Source organism: Pezoporus flaviventris, unplaced genomic scaffold (genome assembly GCF_033815535.1).
Source record: "Pezoporus flaviventris isolate CSIRO_AGI_PZ_B2104156 unplaced genomic scaffold, CSIRO_AGI_Pfla_v1 ptg000072l, whole genome shotgun sequence".
In the NCBI taxonomy this organism is placed as follows: domain Eukaryota; kingdom Metazoa; phylum Chordata; class Aves; order Psittaciformes; family Psittacidae; genus Pezoporus; species Pezoporus flaviventris.
This window is the reverse complement of record NW_026892620.1, coordinates 2,540,178-2,553,669: the sequence shown is the minus strand read 5'-3', so window position 1 is coordinate 2,553,669 and position 13,492 is coordinate 2,540,178. Positions and strand designations below refer to the sequence as shown.

The 13,492-nt window shown below is 41.2% G+C and overlaps 1 protein-coding gene across 1 annotated transcript in view; it reads right to left on the bottom strand.

The window, feature by feature from the left end:
* GRTP1 (growth hormone regulated TBC protein 1) overlaps nucleotides 1-12,524 on the bottom strand; it is a 36,964-nt gene extending 24,440 nt beyond the window's left edge. The window contains exons 1-3 of the mRNA XM_061472728.1: nucleotides 12,302-12,524; nucleotides 10,270-10,421; nucleotides 4,507-4,665 (exon numbers count right to left, since the gene is read on the bottom strand). Of these exons, the coding sequence (XP_061328712.1) occupies nucleotides 4,507-4,665; nucleotides 10,270-10,421; nucleotides 12,302-12,339 (349 nt within the window). The 5' untranslated portion in view covers nucleotides 12,340-12,524. The remainder of the gene's footprint in view (nucleotides 1-4,506; nucleotides 4,666-10,269; nucleotides 10,422-12,301) is intronic.
* Nucleotides 12,525-13,492: the final 968 nt, after the last annotated feature.

The following is a 13,492-nucleotide window of genomic DNA, read 5'->3' as shown; positions in this document are numbered from 1 at the left end:
TTTCCTCTCCTGTTGATTTATCTCTGTGCAACAACCTTGAGAAGACCATCAGCTTTTTTCTTCCCTTCCACAGGTCTGTGGCATCTCTAACCCTCATTCAGTAATACAAACATAGGCAGAAAGCCACATTAGCCCCAGTTTATAAAACAGACATCTATTTTGATAGATGTAACAATTGTTGATGGTGTTTCTAGAGCTAAGAAATTTAAGTGTGCAGTCCAGAAAACTAATGCTTTTGTATCAGTCTTGTGCTTTTCATATCGAAAGTACTTCAAAAGTCAGACACCTAGAAGTCGACCTTCTTCATCTTGCTATCTCATCCTTTCTGTTCTTACCTTCAGATCCAGGGGCTTCCCACTCCCAGACAGTAAATTACACAACACCCTCTACTCCACTTACAGTCACTCTTTTGACACTGCTACATCTGTAACTTGTGTCTGCTCTGAATAGCTTTCAGGCAGGTAATATTTTTTAGCTCCACTGCAAACCTCCAGAATGATGAGGTTAGGTCATCAACTACAACTTGGAAAAATAATATACTGAAAGTATATTTTTAATAACTGGATATTTAAGACTCACCTTCAAGCTTTTCCCTGCAACACCTGGAACTAGAAATTTTTTTGAGAGGTTTGGGGCTTTTTATTGTTTAACTTAAGGTCAAGTTTGCTTCAACTAAAACCAGGGAAACTGAGCCTGACACCCCTCACCACCAGCACCAAGTAACATTTCAGTAGCTTGCAGCAATCAAGAGAGCAAACAGGGCTTGGATTTCTTACAAAAGAACAATAATGCCACTGTATAAATCTGAGAAGCACCTGCATAAATTCCATTCCCCTTCATCTCCAAAACGGGATATCAGAATTGGATGAAGTGAAAAAGAGAACAACAAGAAAGATCACAGGTATGAAATGGCTACCATATATAATGTAAAACAAGGCAGACTGGAGGGAGATTCTTATGAACAAGACATCACAAATCTGTAAAATTACGAGCAAAAGAGCTGCCAGAGGGATTTTCATGATTTTTTTTCCCCATCCAGTGTTATTAACTACAAACATATGCATATTTAGTCAGGAACTCCACAAACCACAGATAACTGGAGACTAGGAAAAACATTCTGAGGAAGTATCACTACACACTTTACACCTCCAGTTCTTCCTTTAGTTGTTCTAGTAAACAACTAGAATATAGACCAGATGAGGCAGCAGTTTGGATATGACCTGATACGGCTTCTCTTACAGAGACAGAAAAGCTGACACTACTGTTTCCCTTGCTCTTGCAAGGTTAAGGGCACTAAAGTTATGTGAAAATTCACAACCTTTGCTAATAGTATAACCCCATTTAGAGAAGTTTATTAGTGTGCTGATGGTAAAATATTCATTGTCTCTAGTGAAGTGGCAATGGCTATTGTTTGACTTACTTTTTCAACCCATAAACTTCACTAAGATCCTGCAACTACTATCCACAATCAGATCTTTATGCCAGCAGTCACACAGTGTGGCGTGGGATCAAGGGACTGACTGACAAATATCAGACCCTGAGTTTCACAGCACCTAGAGCTTCTCCTCATGAAATAAAAGTGGAAACATGGATATTAGCTGCATGTGCATGCAAAAGGACTTGCAGACAGCCATACTTACTATGAAATTCAATGGCCCAGCCTGAGTGGGGCTTAATGCAAGGAAGCTACATCAGTTAACACCCCAGCCTTTCTGTAACCAGTGCATAGCCTTTGCATTAGGAGGACAGCTACATTTCACCCTGTCAACATCATTTGTCCTACCAAACTTTACTATAATAGGGCATGAACAACAAAGTGCAGTAGGAATGCATGTCCTTCTAAATCCACACAAAAACCAAGCCATGAAAAATTCCATCAGAATTTAGAGACCTGCATTCTTTAAGCTCTTACATTTAAGGTTACAGTAAGAAGCCTCCTCTCTCCTACGCTTGTCTTTACTAAGTAAAAAAACAAAAACAAAGACCAAACAAAACTAAAGCACACCAAACTCATAACACAAAATTAGCAATAAAGCCCAACAGTTAAGAATCAGCAAGTTAAAGGGCAAATATGGTGAAAGCACTGTTCAGATCAATTTAGCTGAAAGACTTTTATTTCTATTACTAATCAGATTTTTCCTTCAAGATTAGACCATTCCACCACACAGTCTACCTGCACTTTTTAACCTGATGATATCCCATTAAAGACACTCCCATATTGAAAATAAGTTCCAAATACACATGAAAATTGTTTGGAGTTTCTGGGCATGCAAAAGAAACAGGACACATTGGCTCTTACACATATTTTAAATTGACTTGAATAAAGTCTTTGGTTGGCCTTGTCCTGCTGCCCCTTACGCTAAACAAAAAGCAAGCATGATTGCTGTTTTGTTGTTTTTAAATTGCAACATTATCCTGGGCTAACTTTACAGCTAGACCACAGGACTAAATACGGCACAACTGCCTAAAAATTTTGGCAACTGCAGACAGGAAAAGTGAACAGCAGCAAGATTCCACATTTTTCTTTAGTTTACCATTAAAAACAACTACGGTGATGGGAAAACACCACAGGCAGAATAAAATTAACATCAGACAACAATTCACGCTGAAACAACCTTTAGCTAAAGCCCAGTATAAAATCTGCACACTTAACAGGAACATGAAGTTTATTAAACAGAAAGTTACCATTCACCTTAAGTACTTTGCTCCTTCTGTGCCTTGTACATTCACATTATTTCTTCCTTTCTGAAGGGACATCTATCATTTTGGAGTCAAAGGTCCTCTTTTTACTTCCCCACCTCTTCCAATAAAACCCCTTCAGACTATTCTTCTTTATCCCTTCCCTCACTTGCCCCTTGTTAGTTTTCTCTTCTGCAGTTTTCCAATCAATGCAGTAGCTCTTCCAAGACTTTATTTCCTTCATAACTCACACATGATTCTTTATCTTCTTCAATTATTTGTCCTTCCTCACAGAAATATTTTTGTTTCTTGGAATAAACTGTATGAAAATACACCTACAGTCATGCTATCACCCTTCATCTCATTGTGTAGTACTGGAAAAGAAATTGTTTGCAGCTCCCTCTTCCAGCAATTGTACCCCGACTGTTTGATCCTTCTCCAGGCCCTTTCCCAGGCTGGCTTCGAAAAGTCATCTTAGTAGCTCCCCCTTTATTCATAGTTATAGCTCTACTGTTTCTACTTCTGACCAGGATATGAGCTTGAAGATTTCTGGCTAGTCTTCATATTTATAGAAGCATCAAAGTTTATGCTCCAAAATGCCTTACTAAGGCGTGTACTCCCAAAAGCGCACAGTCCTGCTGTTGATGTTGCAGGGAAAGGCAGAGAAGAAACTTGGCATAAACCAAAAAGTGTTCAGATGTTTATCCAACTAGAGTAAAAGTCCATAAAGCACCAACTTTAACTACCTGTCTTTTTGAAGAGGAGAAAGATGACAACTGCACCTGCCATTCTAACAGAAGAACCTCAGCATTGTGCTTGTCCAGAGCACAGCCCAACCTCTTGAATCATCAACTGGGCAATTCAGCTGATATCAGCTTCTCTACAAAAGCTCTGCTGCAGCAGGTTGAAAAGTTTCAGGACAAATATCAGTTACGTCAAAGTGCTACTTGCTTGTCCTCCCCTACTGCCTCTTGAAAACACCCAGTGGGCCAGTCTAAAGACTGGTTGCCCCAGTACCCTGTCACCAACATTGGCCACTGATCAAAAGTTCACAGACAGTGCATATGAAGCTGGATTAGTAAAGGAGGGTTATTTCTCCTCCTACACTTGCATTCTTTCAGGGATTTACATTTAGCGTTTAGTATTTCATGCATCAGGTGAATTTCCCTATTCCTCAGTTTGTCGAATTGCTGTTTAAACCAGTTCATACTTAGGGCCTCAGCAGCACCCTCCAGTAACACAACTGCCACTATTCAGTGATACACTAAACCTGCATCATGGCAAATTTCATTCAGTGTCCTTGATTCTTATATTACAAAAATCAAATAACAATTACTCAACATTCACCCTCTCTACACCATTTATAATTCATTTAACTATCAGCAGCTTTTCCTCAGCAGTCTTTTTCCTCAGACTGAAATCCAGCCTACTTCACCTGCCTCGTACAGACACTGTACCGCATCTTTAACCATCCCTGCTGCTCTTCCAGTGTCCTACTGGGACAGGAGTAAGGAGAAACAGACCCAAAGGCAGGTCTCATTGTACATAACTGTTCAGTCACTTAGGAGATGACACAGTAATGTCTTCCAGTATTTCTCTGCTCCTTCCCAAAGGAAATTTCTCATCTTCCTTCATGCTTTTGACCACACAATGAACCTGGAAAGATCTATACTGGGAAAGAGCTTATGGCTAATCTAATTTATATGATAATTCAGCACTTAAACCACTACTACAGAAATGTAAGTTTTCCATGACATAACTTGATCCCTAACATTTGAGGACATAGGACAAATAAACAAGGATAAACAGTGTTATCAAGACAATAACCTGTTTTGATTGCTTCAACCAGCTTGTCATTCTTCTCTCCTTCAAGCAGGCTGTGGTAATACCCAGGGTTTTGTTCCATGTTGGCTTGGGCCCCACTCACAATCATCCAGATCAATGCACGGTGTTCATTGGGGATGCCTTTCCTGATATATCTCTTCACTGCAAAACAAGAAGTTTGGTGATTTGGAAAAAAAAGAAGAAGTAAAATTTCCATCTGCATTTTTCTTTTGGAAATGAGCAACAGAAAGTTCAGATATCATAGAAGAACTCTTGACTAAAGATTATTAAGCTTTCTCTCCTATGCATTTCCTTCTCAGCTACATGGTATATTTTAGATTCATTACTAAGTTCTTGCCACTAAGACTCCCCATATAGATGTTCAGACCCAGGCTTTCTTAACTCCCTCATCTATTTCCCCATTAGGATTTGGAATCCTTTCCTCTTCTTCCCACCTTTCCAGATGGAGATACAAATAGCAAGTTTCTCCTTGATCTTTGTCCTTTATTATTTAGATGAGTACTGACTTTTTCTTTCCCTACATCACCAATGGCCTCTGACATGATAACCCCTTCTGTCTGCTTGGTTATGCTCTAGCATAAATAGCTGTTAACGTAAGCCCAGGATTTCAGCTTAGCACCTAACCACTGAAATCATGGCAGAAACTGACAAATAGGAAGTATGTGGCTACTGTCTAAATGAGCCTGTGGAAGAACTGGAGATGCGAGTGAGCAGCAGATGATTTTTCCCAGAATAACTGGGGAAGTCTTTTCATATCTAAAGTAGCTCTTACCTCCTGTATCGTATTCATCATCAGGGTGTGCTGTGGGGGGTTTTTTAAGCAGATGATTCAGTGTAAATAACTAGGATGGCAAGATTGCAGGAGGAAGCATCAAGCTAATGACAGCCAAAGCAGCTTCCTCCTGGGAATGGCATGAAAAATATTAACAGGGAGCCAATGCTCCTCACTGGTACATAATCCTGAATCAGCATTACCCCTTCCGACCCAAAAAGACACCCAAATGTTTGAGATCCTTCTGCTTTTTCCAAAGAAAAGAAACTCACAAAGGAACCAGACAATTCTTATTAAATGAGTGAGACTGTGTCAATTGAAGTATCTGCTTCTCCTCCCTGAATTCTATAGGACTCAACATGAGAGTGGGGATTTTTATTCTGCACACACGCAGAGACACATATGAAATATCATTACACGATCTGATTTTATCCAGTCACAAAGGTCTGAAACTCTAGATCAACTCTGCCTGAAGTAAAGGCCTTAAAAACAGCAGAATGAACCTAGGTTTTGCAACAACTCAGCTAGCCACCTTCTAAATACATTCCTCCTAATTTCAGCTGCCTATCCACTGGGAGCCAAAGCTGCTTTCCCAGTGTCAACAGAGCGATCTGTGCATCTCTGATGGGCATTCCACCCACCAAAAATGTGGTTCTTTCTCTCAAAAAAAAACACTCCTACCCTTAACATTTGCAATAAACACCTGGTATTTAAGGTAGAGTTTTTGTTCAGCATTTCAATGAGGACTTATACTCATGGATTAGTCTCTACTGTTCTAGCCATAAAGTAACTACAGTCTTCTTGTAGACAGGCTGAAAATAATTTACTTGTTTCCATGGATGTCTAATAATCCCCACCTCATCTTTTTCTACAGTATTTTGAACTCTAAAGCTCAGGAAATCTATAAAAGGACATAGCAAATTCAGGAATGAGCATGAGGAACCAGTCCCGTTTAGGTCTGCAAGAAGAGACATTTGGATGAGCCTGCAAATGTTTCTAGAAGCAAATTTACTGGCTAAATTACAGTATTATCATATTCTAACACATAATTCAAATGGTATTTTTTATGAAGCAACTGTAAATTTTGAGAGCATAGCCAGCATCCACATCCAACAATACACATTAAACTCAAGAGAAGCAGGGACAAGCCTTTGACACTGGCACAAGGGGAAAGCAGGCCTGCAGCACAGCATATACTCATTATTCCTCAGTGTCATTGTTCTCATGGTAACAGAGAGCCAGAGGCTTGTATAGCCCCAAGTGTCTACCTACCCCAGCTCCCCCACTCCCTGAAGAATGAAAAAGCCCTTTACATGGTGCTTTTCTTCCTCACACCATTATCATACTTGCCAGGATCTGCAAACTAGCACACAGAAGCAGCAGAGTAGTTTTGAAAATTAGGACAGTTGTGATTTAATGTCATATTCTATATACAAAATTGTATTGTTTTATACAACTATGTATCTGTTTCCTATAGGCCCTCTTCTGCATTATCCTCAGGAACTAAAAAGCCCGCAGCAACAGTCCACACCACAGAGTATCCTCCCATTGTAGCATTAAAGAAGCTTTCACAGATGAAGCCGGATTGTGCATGTGTCTCCAACCACACATCCGACTAATTGTAAAGCAAGGGCTTGATCTTAAAAGCAGCACTGCTAAATTACCAGCAAGCCTTAAGTATCCACATGAGGCATCCCTCCCAGAACAACCACAGTGTACACAAGGCAGTCTAAGCCTTAAAACACATGCAGTAAAGAAATATCTTTATGTGATACTTTTGCCTGTTCATTAATAGGAAACAGCAATATTTAAGCAAACAAAAGCAGTCTTAATTCCATTACTTAAATCCACACTTTTCAGCTACTTTTTCAGTTGCCAACAATTACTGTTGAATGCTGAAGAAACTAACTTGGACCCTAGAGGATAAATTCTACAGAAGAGCTGAAACCAGCATCCATCAAGGAATTGAAAGTTTTATTTCATGAATACATCACAGAAGAAACAAAAGCAGATCTGGGCCATAAGTGTTCAAGTTATAGTCGAATATGAAAACTGACTTTCTAAGATGCTCCTTACTTTCTCCAACCCATGGGCTGGAACAGAAGTGTCTATGTTATAAACACCATTTAGTACCATTCACCTTTCACTGTATTTTATCAGACTCAAAGACTAGAAAACACATTCTGCTACTGTTCAGTTCTGGTTAATCCACTTACAGACAGATTCTTTTACAAAAGAGACTTCTGGTCAGAATTATGCTACTTTGAGCAACTATGTCAATTTGTTGTAAACAAGCCAAAGCAGAAAGCTGCTTTTTGGTCCCATAAAGACAGCAGCTGAATGAAGAAAAAAAAAATTAAGAGGATCGCTGTAGTGGGGAAATGAGAGAGAGGAGGCAAGTGACCAAACGGCAACTGAAAATTCAGATGTGGAAAGGAAACAAGGTGAAGATAGCAAGGGTAGAGGGGAAAACTAAACAGAACAAGAAGAAGGAACTGCCAGCCAAAATTCCTATGACCTGCCCTGCTGGAAGGCTGTAATCCAGAACAACAGGATACACTGCTTAATTACAGTTGTTAAAATATAGTCTAACTACTTCACAGTAGAATCGAATTATATGCATACATGCATACCACCCTGGCTGCGAGGCATGTGAACATGACACATTTCCAAACTGGAAAATTAACACAAGTCATCACTTCTTCCTGTTCACCGGGACAGGAATTATGAGCTTCTCTAGGTGTAAAGACAAAAGGGGTCTGGAGCTACTGAGATACCACATATATAATACCTCTCACATCTACTCACAACAGGATGCACTTTGAAAAGCCCCCAACAGAACTCCAAAGAAGAGTATGAGTTTGCAGGTACAGCTATTGCATTCAGGGGGAAGTGGCAGTTCTAGCTTATAGCTGACTTGCAGAAGAGGAGAAGTTAATCAGAACCAGCAGCTACTAAGCAAAGCTTCAAAGCAATGAAGTCAGGTTCTGGAGGAGTGAAATTCAACACATCATCAGGCAGACCTTCTGGTCTCCAAGTGCCTGCAATGAAATCGAAGCACATACCTAAACAACTGCTTACATAATTCTATGTGCACATGCCACAAGCTCCCATCTTACAGATATAAGAAGGGAAGTATTTAAAAATCAGCAATTGTACAGATTAATCTGTTGCTCTCCTCTTCTGTGATATCAGTTTAGGATAATGTCAGAGGCTTATTGTAACAACTTTGCAGTTATACTCAAGATCACATTTCCTCAACATTATTTATATTAGTCACTCTCCTTAGGTACTACACACACATAAATACATATATATATATGAGAAGGCATAGTCTACAAATCTTATTATCCTTAGCAAAATTTTGTAATGTCAAAGATGATGTACCAGCCTGCAAGGGCTTGCTACAGCCAAGAGCCACTCAGTGGATTTATGGCATGCTAGTTTCCACATAGTCTGTTAGAAGTAAAACCACATTAATGGTTACTGCCATTACATGGCTAGTGGGGCAGCATGATCATCAGTGCTGAAATCTGGTGGACAAGTTGAGAATTTGGTCAAAGTTTTGGCTCTCAAATAAGACCAAAGGCATTCACGCTGTCTGCATCACAGTAGAATTCTGTGTCTGCAATGCTGGAAGAGAAATTTAATGAACTCCTAGAAATTGCTAAAAGCTGCCTCTGTCACAATTCTTGCATTTTAAGAAAAGGAGATGAATCAAAACCTGACTTTTTTTTTCCACAACTAGAAAACTAAGTTTTGCAGAATCTCAAAATCCTCACTAATTCAAAAAACTGCACAATTATCACTATATTCAAACTTGACATCCTAAGCAAAAGCTTTGGAAGAAAGAGATTAGAAGTAGCTACTTTCCGATTTGCAGCATCTGATCTCGCAGCTATAGCTCAAAGCTACAATCTCTGGGATTCCTCATCCTTAAAATGGACATCCATACACTAAATACACTGTTATAATACCTCAGTAGTTATCATTCCATTCTTGGTGCCAAGAAAAAAAAAAAGCTACCCCAAACCAACAAAACAATCAGAATTACCAATGAAAGTCTGCATCTGAAACACAGATCTAAGTATTCAGCTATGTAACACACTACATACTCTACTCAAAGGCCTGATTAACTTTTGCTTAGTTTTACTCACTTTAACATATTTATACAGATCTCTAACTCCAAAAGACTCCTAAAGGGAATACAAGCTGAATAGCATCATTAAGGGCAGAGAGGAAAACTTAAACACTTATATGAAAAAATAACCCAGAGAGAGAGTGGGAGGAAACCCCCCCCCATCCTTTAGCTTCACGGGACTCCCTGCCATCTTCTGACTCTATTTATTTCTCCCTGTCCCTCTTTGAAGATAAAAGATTACTACAGGTTTTCTTGCTTTTGGAAGCTGCCATCAACAGTTACATCAGCATTTTATCCAATGCTGCATTAGTGCCTACATTAAATTTTACTTTCTTCACTTTCATGTGGCATTTAGCACCAGTTCTCAGTACATACCTTCTCAGCTGTGGGATTACACCATTTTACAAAAGAAGGATATAGACAGCTGGAAAATCTCAGCAATCTGAAAAACTGTCAAAGAGTCAGCAACTAAGAGTCCCATGGGGTTCAAGACAGTCATACATAACCTCATGTCTCTTTAAAGAGAGGACAGAGCAGAGAACAATAAAACAAACAGCTAGAAAACAGCATCTTGGAAGTGCAGTGGTCATGATCTCTGCATTACAGAAGTAGTAAGATATAACATATGCCAAAGAAAGATTACTCCTTTGTAAGTTTTAAATCAAATCAGCAATTCCCCTAAGAGCAGCACACTTGCCTATGTATTATTAGTTTATACTACCGGTTTTCACTTGAAGACAAAAACACTATTTAACATTCAAGGACGCAAAACCCATTTATATTGGTTCCAACATAATGTGTTTTTTTACCTAAAAATAGACATACACCTCACCTTTTAAACTCTTCTGTATACCATTATTCCCCTTTAGGAGCTTGGACCATTTTATTGCTCTTCTAGTGAGTACCACTAGATATCTGGAAAAGAATGCTTCATAGGATGCATAATCAAAGTCTTCTGGCCTTTCAAACCCATACGGATCAACCCTACAAAATAAAAGAGAATTCTTGTTAAAATGTTTCTACATACCTATAGCTGGAAAAAAAAAAACAAAAACCACAAAACCACAAAAATGCAATTATGCTTTAAGTAACTTCCAGTTGCTATTTTTCAAAGCACTCAAAACTATTTCCTCCCAACAAAAGCCTACTTTATATGAATTTAAACATGAACAGTTCAGTCAGTTTTACAGATTTCACTACTTTTGGAAGTAAGGAGATTCTTGAGCAAAGGATCCATTGTGTGCAAAACCAACCCAGATTATGATCACACAGAATTCGGGGGGGTATTTTTTCCTCAATACATGCAAACAGTTTACAAGTATGATGGTATAGCACAGCAGCTCAAACATGGCTTGAACTCACTTTCCACACTGCTCTGCACAGAAAAATGACAACAAAAAGTACAAGTGTAAAAGGTTACAAAGCCTGTTTTTAAAAGCGGTAATTTCTGAAATTATCTTTAGGAAAGTATATGGCATGGAATAAAAAAAAACAACAAAACAAAACACAAATCTTTGTGTCAATATACCTTCTTCATACTTAGTATCAAAAATGCTTATTTTACTATCTTTAACACTATGTCAGTGTTATAGTATATTGGGCAGCATGACACTGATGGAGTTTCAGAACTGCAAGTCTGATTCTGTTTTACCTTGATATACAGCTAGTTCACCTTGCTAAACTATAGATTTATGACAACTTCCCAGGATGTTTTACACCTGCCAGTAATCACCTGAGTACAGAACACTCATCAGCTTCATAGAAGTTCAAACAAGCAGAGAAGTCTATTCACAAAAAACATTGCTAGACAGACATCAAGGCATAACTTCCAAAAAACCACTGCCCATTTAACTCATGGAATTTGCCCATGGAGCAGCACTGATACAGCCTTGGGCAAATTCTGGCTCATGGGATGGTCACGGGTAGTAAAGGATGAATCAGAACAGGAAGAATTAAATATTCAGATCTCAGATTGTTATTATCTAAGCAGCTGTCAGAAAAGTCACTTTTGTATTCACATGCTCCTCAAGTTTGACACAAAAGCCATAGATGTGAAAAAACAGTGAAATCACCAACACAGGCTTGTCTGAGGAAATGAGCATAAAAACACTCAAAAATCCTAACACCTCCATGAACATACATCTCATACTTATGACCGCGACTGTACAGGCAGCAAGTGCAGATTAATTTCACGCTCAACTCCATTCCTGAGGTAGAAAGGGAAACCAGAGAGTCAGGAAGTAGGGTTGTGAGGAAGTTACCTTCCCCAACGCGCCCCCAGGCAGCGCAGGTTACCACCACTGCCCGGCGGTGCCCGCACCTCGGCAGCCGCATCGCTGTCCGGTTGTTCTCCCCCCTGGAGCCCCCTCAGCCATTTCCCGCTGGGTCAGGCCGTTCGTTACCTGCCGCCACTGCCTCCTCACATCCCCAAGTGCTCCCACCTCGCTGCCCCCACGTTAACCGGCTCCAAGTTCATCCTCCACCACCACAGCTCCCCTCAGCCCCAGCCCTTCGTCTGACTCGGCAAGTTACCAGCAGGGCAAACAGCTATTTTAAGGCACTACAAAAAAAAACCAAACCGAGATCCCTACACAGCGCTGAGAGCCACCGCTCCTGCTGCCGGCTCGCTCCCTCCCTCAGTCCCAGTGCCGCTGATTCACAGTGAAGTTGTAAAAGGCGGTAACTTTAAACGCGATCCCCCCCGCCCGGGAAAGCGCAGGTGGGAGCGGGCAGGCGGCCGTCGGCGGCCCAGGCTCAGGGTCTGGCACGCCGGACCTCAGATCTGTCAGGCATCCGCCTCAGAGCCGACCCGCCACACGGGCCCGGCGCTATGGGGTTGAAGCACCGCCGCCAGCAGCCCTTACCTATACGCCCAGTCCCGCCCGTCCTCTCGGCTCTCCATGGGCAGCCTGCCCTCTGCCTGCCCCCCCGCGCGGGGAGCGCGGCGCCTCGGCCGCTGAGTGAGCTCTCTTCAGGCCGAGCAGCGCCGCAACCGAAGCCCATACGGAGCGGCTCTTCAGTTCAACTCTCCTGGCGCCCTACGAGGGGCGGGGGCGGCCGCCAGGTCCCGCCTCCTATGCCAGCAGGGGCCGGGCGGCGGCGGGGTGGCCTCATCCAGCTGAGGCACCGCCGAATGTCCGCTCCGCTACAGTCTGCTTCGCCGGGCGGGCGCCTCGGCAGGGGAGGGGTGTTGGTGCGGTCCTGACCCCGGTTTAGATTTGTGTGTTTCACGTTTATGCCACCTCTGGAGAAAAGCTCAAATATTGAGGGAAATATCTCGCTAACAAAGAGGGAGAGCGGCCACAGGTGCGGCCCTTTAAACCGAAGGGATTTCCACATAACCAACAAGAAGAGGTGGTTGTATTAGTATTTAAGTCGTCCCCCCCCTTCTTCCATTTAATTTCCTCAAGTAGCTCATTAAAATCAATGCTGTGTTACACTGAAATATTACCATCCTTAGCTTCTGCTGACTTAGTTTTCACCATCAGCTAACAATCATTTAAATATGATTTAAATAATCAATGACAGGTTGTAAAAACCATGGAGTTATAACACCTAAAATTATACCCAAAAAGGCTTCCTAGTTTTCATAACCCACCTCTAACATTTGTCTTTGGAGGTGTCAAATAAACCTCAAAACCCACACAGATTCTGCCCTACCTGAGTGCCAGCAACTTAATTCGTAACACACTGCCTAACAGAAGGGAAATTACATCCCTTCTTGTCCTTTTTGAATCAAGTTCGGACTTTGCACTCACCAAAGTGCGAGGAAAATTACAGCTACTGCCGGAGAAACATTATCTTGTTCAGCCAGCAAGTAAGAGTTGCTGAAGACAACAGATGGGATTTCACAAGGGAGATCAACAGTTGTTCCCTCCCAGCACACTCCTCGAGAAAGCTACCTCCTCTCTGCGGGATCAAAGGCAATCACCCACACAGAAATGTGGAAGTAGTTTGGCTACAAAGGCAGGGAAAAAATACAGAGGTTTGTACTTGGTTTGACTGCCATCACAGGGCTGTAAATGTTCATGATTGTTTAGCAAAACAGTATTCCT